This window comes from Alligator sinensis, unplaced genomic scaffold (genome assembly GCF_000455745.1).
Source record: "Alligator sinensis unplaced genomic scaffold, ASM45574v1 scaffold1531_1, whole genome shotgun sequence".
Classification (NCBI taxonomy): domain Eukaryota; kingdom Metazoa; phylum Chordata; order Crocodylia; family Alligatoridae; genus Alligator; species Alligator sinensis.
Window position 1 is genome coordinate 147165 of NW_005843164.1, and position 5485 is coordinate 152649.

The 5485-nt window shown below is 59.5% G+C and overlaps 1 protein-coding gene across 1 annotated transcript in view; it reads left to right on the top strand.

Moving 5' to 3' along the window:
• The window catches only part of LOC112548413, an 8745-nt gene extending 3790 nt beyond the window's left edge, over nt 1-4955 (top strand). The window contains exons 4-6 of the mRNA XM_025194124.1: nt 1146-1457; nt 4580-4677; nt 4806-4955. Coding sequence (XP_025049909.1) covers nt 1146-1457; nt 4580-4677; nt 4806-4955 — 560 coding nt within the window. The remainder of the gene's footprint in view (nt 1-1145; nt 1458-4579; nt 4678-4805) is intronic.
• Nucleotides 4956-5485: the final 530 nt, after the last annotated feature.

Consider the following 5485-nt stretch of genomic DNA (forward strand, 5'->3'; position numbering starts at 1 on the left):
GCGGGCTAGAGACAGGGCCGCAGCGAGGAGTGCTGCTCTGCTGGGCTCAGATGCTCAGGAGAGGGCAGCAGCGACAGGACCACAACTGGTGCCAACACACGGCCGCATCCACACAGCGAGACCAGGAGTCGGAGACTGGGCAGGACCGGGGCACAGGCAGGGATGTGTCTGACACACACAGTGGGAGACGTGGAGGGACACAACGGGGTGACGGTCTGGACGGGGTCATCAGGAAGCTGATAATGGCTGGCACAGAGTTGCAGGCTCCTGTTAAGCAGCAGCGAGAGTCCCAGGGGAAAGCTGCTCGTTAGAAGCTGACCGGGCCGGGTAGTCGGGGCGCTCCCTGTTCCCTGGTGCAAGCACTGAGCGCAGCCCCGGCTGTGCGGCAGCAGCCCCAGGCGACAGCCCTGCACGGACACACGACAGGGGCACAGCGGAGACCAGCAGCAGCAAGTCGCTCTGGGGTGAATCAGGAAATGCCCACGGGAGGTCCTGGAGGCAGTGACGGGCAGGGGCACGGGGCAGGGCCGGGGGTATAGAAACATGGCCTTGGCCCAGGAGGGGCATCTGGTCCTGGCGGCTGCAGAGTCAAGAGCTGCAGAGCAAGGGCAATGCCCAGCGCCTGGCTGGCACCGGGGCCGTCTTGGGGAAGGTGCCCAGAGCGCTCACAGCCCGAGAGGGGCGAGAACAGGGTCATATTGCCCAAGCAGGGCACACCATGCGGTGACAACTCTCGGGTAGGGACCCAGAGAGGGCCGAGAATAAATGTACCAGGGACAGCGAAGGAGCGGAGGCCAGGACGGGTGTAAAGGCCTGGTGTTGGGGTGGGGCGGCGTGCCCACCACAAGTGTTCAGTGGGGGCACATGTAAGGCATGGGCATGGCTGCACGGGAGGTTGGAGGCTGTCATTAGACCTAATGCTGATCGGTCTCTGGGACGGGAGCACTGACAGGTCTTGGGGGCTGCACAGCTGGGCAGGGTGGAGACCAGCAGGGCCCACGCACGTGGCCGCACAGCTCAGCTGCACATGACACGTCCCTGCCCTGCAACCCCACCATGTGAGTCTGGCTCTGGGAGGGCAGAGCAGCCACACCGCTTCCACCTCCCACCGCCCGGCTCTCCTAACGCTCCTGCTCTCTCCCCAGTTCAGCCACAGCTGTCCCAGATCCAGGTGTTGCCTGATGGGGATGCCCCGCAGGAAACGCGGTTTACCATCCGCATCGAGAACTTCTACCCCCAGCACATCCACGAGATCCGATGGAAAGTTGACGGAAAACCCTGGGAAAGGTCCGAGCCCAGCGAGATCAGCCCCAACCCGGACGGCACCTTCACGGCGACGAGCGTGTGGAGAGTGCCCAGCCGGAGCCTGACCGGCCCGGGGCTGCGAGTGCGAGTGTGCGTGCAGCACGGCCCCGGAGACCCCCCGGTGGAGAGAGAGCTATGCCTGGGGGATGCTGGTGAGGAGGGGGTTGCCCTGGGCTCAGGCCTCCCCACAGGGTCACTGAGCCAAGAGATGGAGGAGCTGTGTTTGGCGCTTCCCGGGCAGGAGCCTCACCCCACAGTCTGCTCTTCCCTCCAGGCCTCGCTGCCCCAACCACAGGGGCTGCAGTGCACGAGTCCCCCGCACCCTGCCCTCAACCATGAGTGACACCAGCCCCTGCCACCTCCCCTCTGGCGTCCCGCCTCGCTCAGGCCTGCCTTGGGCACATGCTTGGCTGGATGGTTTGGTGAGGGCTGAAGCTCCTGTGGGCAGGGGCTGGACAAGAGGACGCCTCAGGAGGTGCCTTCCCTCCCTACTTCCCCGTGATCCTGCCACAACTGGCTCCCAGGATAATTTTACCCAGTGCTGGGACACACGCAGACACATGATGGGAGAGCAGGGGCTGAGCACTGCCCTCAGGACCCTGGAGCCCCCCAGCCTCTCATGCCAGCAGGGCTCACCCCATGGTCTTAGCATCACCCCAGGAGTGTGTGGCTGGGGGCACAGGGCAGTGAGAGGATCCTGGTGTGAGCCAACCAGGAGGGGGAATCTCAGGGTCCTGACATGGGGGTCGGAGCTGGCATTATCTGCAGGGCGCAGCAAACCCCCTGTGCCGTCCCCCCACACCCCCCACACCCATCACATCGTGGAGACTGGGGCCACGGCTCTAAGGATGGGACCAGGATCGACACCCCTTCCTTTCCTGGGACCGGGTTTCCCAGCTCCCCGGGCGGCTGTGATGCTCCCCGGCACTGGTGGGACGCAGTGAAGGCTCAGGTCACCGTGCGGGGAGCGGAGCTGGGCACTGCGCTCAGCAGGGCTGGCCCTGCCGGGCACCGAGCACAAGGCACCCCACCCCTTGGGCCAGGCAGGAGTCCCCAGGGTGGGGGGTCCCAGGGACCCCTTGGACCCTGTCACCTGCTCCCTGCGGGGCTGTGCCCCCTCCTCTCCCCGCCCGCTAGAGGGGGCTGCATTTAGGAATGGGGCTGCCCCGACAGAGCTTGCTCATGAGCACTGGTGTCCCTGCTCAGTGCCTTAAGGCAGGGGTGGGCAATTATTTCACCTGGAGGCCTCTTAATGAGTTTTGGTGAGATGTCAAGTGCTGCACAGATAAAACTTTCAAAAGAAATCATTCTCACAAATTAGAAATAGAAAACAAATCAAGTACTAAAAATCAAACATCTACTTTAACATTTTAATTTTAGTGCAAAAAATTACTTATGCCTTGATTGATGTGTTTTGAGCAGTGTCTCTAGAGGTGATTGCATTATAGCTCCAAAGTAAGTCTTACTCCTGTATATTGTGTGTGGGGAGGTGGGTGTGGGTGGGGGCTTGCCCACATGTGTCGGGGGCTGCATGCATGTGTGTGGACGCGTGCCAGTCAACAGATGCCCAGCTACCTGGGGGAAAGCTGCAGAGAGCTGCTTCCCCTTGGTAAGAAGTTGAGGGCTGCACGTATAACTTTCAGAAATCATTTTAACAAGTTATAGATAGAAAACAAATAATTACTAAAATTTTGCTTAGCTTCTACTATGGATTGTAATAATTTTAGTTCAAGAAGTAATGATTGCCTTGACTGAAATGCTTTTAAGTAATGTCTATAGAGCTGATGATTGTATTATAGCTCCAAATAAATTCTCCCTCTTGTACAGTGCGTGTGGTGGGTGTCATGGTGTGTGTTGGGGGGGGGTATGTTGAGCAGTGAGTGCAGGTGCACAGGGGTGGTGCACACACGGGTGTTGAGGCATGCGTGTGCGCACAGTGGGCAGTAGATGCTCAGCTCCGCAGGGAAGCTGCAGCCAGGTGGCTCCTGCCCCAGTGCTCAGGGCTCTAGCCCCAGCTCCCTGGCAATGCCACAAGTGTGTGTGCTGAGGCTGCACTGGGGACACTAGTGAGGTGGCGCTGAGTGTGTCACTCTGCAGGTGTGTTGTTCCAGCTGTAGGTCGGGGCTGTTTGGTGGGGTCCCTCCTGGGTCCAGGGGCAGAAAGTGAGATGTAAATCTGTCCTGGGATCCTTATTTGGGGACAGGGCAGGAGGGAGGCTTTGTGTGTTGGGCAGCAAATCTGGGGATGTGTTTTTGGTGACTGGCTTAGGAAGAGAGGCTTTCTCCCCTGGTGCGATGGTGGGTGTGTTGTCGGGGCTATCTGTAGTTTCCTCTCTCACTGTAATGCTAGTAGGCATGGATTGTTTTTTACTGGGGAGGAGAGATGTTGCCCAAAATTTAGTTTCGGGTATTGCATTAAAGGAGATTTACAATACAGGCACAGAGACTTAGTGCACTCAGAGTATTTAATCTACTTAATACATATGACAGCAATACCCTCTAATAAAGAAATCGCACTTACATACCTGTGGTGTCAGAGCAGGGCCTGAGAGTGGATCAGGCTGCAAGGATGTGCCAGGACTCACGCACATGGACTTGTCATCTTGGCAGCAAGTCTGGCTGGTGTCTGTACTTTGTCTCCCACAGACACAGGCTGTGTCCAGACGAGCACTCAGCTGTGGTTCCCGGTGCCCCAGACTTCTCTGTGTGCCCTAAAGCACACGTGCCACACATGGAAGATGAGAGGGAGAAACCCCCCCAAGAGCACTGGGGGGAGACCTCATGGTAGAGCAGGGATGAAAAGGAAAGGGAAATATGAGAAGTGTCTGGCCCCACGGTGCAATGGTAGCATGTCTGACTCCAGATCAGCAAGGTGTGTGTTTAAATCACACTGGGGTCAAGTCACTCATCCTGAGTGGTTTGTGGGCTTCTGGGAGAGCCCCACGCCTCGTGGTGTTGTTCTTGCTGTGTGGATGGTGAGGCAGTGGGCAGGGACCACAGGGCTGTAGGTAGGTGACAGAGGGTGCAGCAATCCCCCTTGCACAGGTGACACTTGTGGAAGAAGGTGCGGCGAGACAGGAGCAAGGGGCAGTGGGTTTCAGCTGAGTTCACATCTCTGTACCTAGAGGCCAACTAATCGAATAGGGCCCATTTCGCACACCCCTACCAGACACCAGCATGATGACCCAGGCACCCCCAGCCCCTGCTTCCCTCCTGGAGACCCGAGGCACTCGGGCTCGTAGCCCCCCCCGATCCCTGGTGTCCTGTGCTCGCAGAGTGCCTGAAGGGCAAGGTGGGCCTGGCCTTCCTGTTTGACAGCTACAACAGCATGAACGAGCAGCAGTTCAGCCTCATCCGCAAATTCATGGTGGAGGTGATGGAGAAACAAAAGAACAGCACCATCCATGGGCATGCCGGATGCCTGGGTCCTTGGGGAGGGAGGGGGCTGGGAGCCGGGACGCCTGGGTTCCCTGGCTGCTCTGATGCCCCCATCCCCTCCAGTTCGCCGCGGTGCAGTTCTCCTTGGACGTGCAGACAGAGTTTGACTTCACAAACTACACGCAAAACCCCAATCCCCAGGAACTGCTGAGGGATGTGAAGCACATGAAGGTGCTGACAGACACCTTCAAGGCCATCAAACACCTGGTGTGAGTGCCTCACCAGCCCCTGGCACCACCCCAGAGCTGGATGCAGCTCCATTACATCTGGTCCAAATGCTGGCCACAGCTCCATTATGTCTGGCGCCCACCCCAGAGTCAGCCACAGCTGTTACACCCAGCCCCTGATGCCCGCCCCAGTGCCAGCTGCATCCTCCCAGCCCCAGGCAAGGGTCCATGTGTAACCTCTGCCTCTTCCCCCAGCAACAACGACAAGAACGAGACCCTCCACCCCACCCCATCAACATCATCGCCAAGGGGTGAGAGAGCCCGATCCCCTCAGACCCCTGCCCACCCCCAGAGAGAACCCAGACGTCAGCTCCCAGCCCCACTGCTCTCGACCAGGTCTGGCCCCGAGAGCTGCCCTGACCCCCTGGCCAGTCTCACGAGGTGTCCCAGCCTGCTGGGGTGCCAGGCTGCCCTTGGTCTCAGCTCCTGCTCCCCCAGTCGTGTGTCCCTGCCCGCCCCCAGCGAACCCAGGCATCCAGGCCCCTCCTCACCCCCCACCCCCCGCCCTGCAGGCTC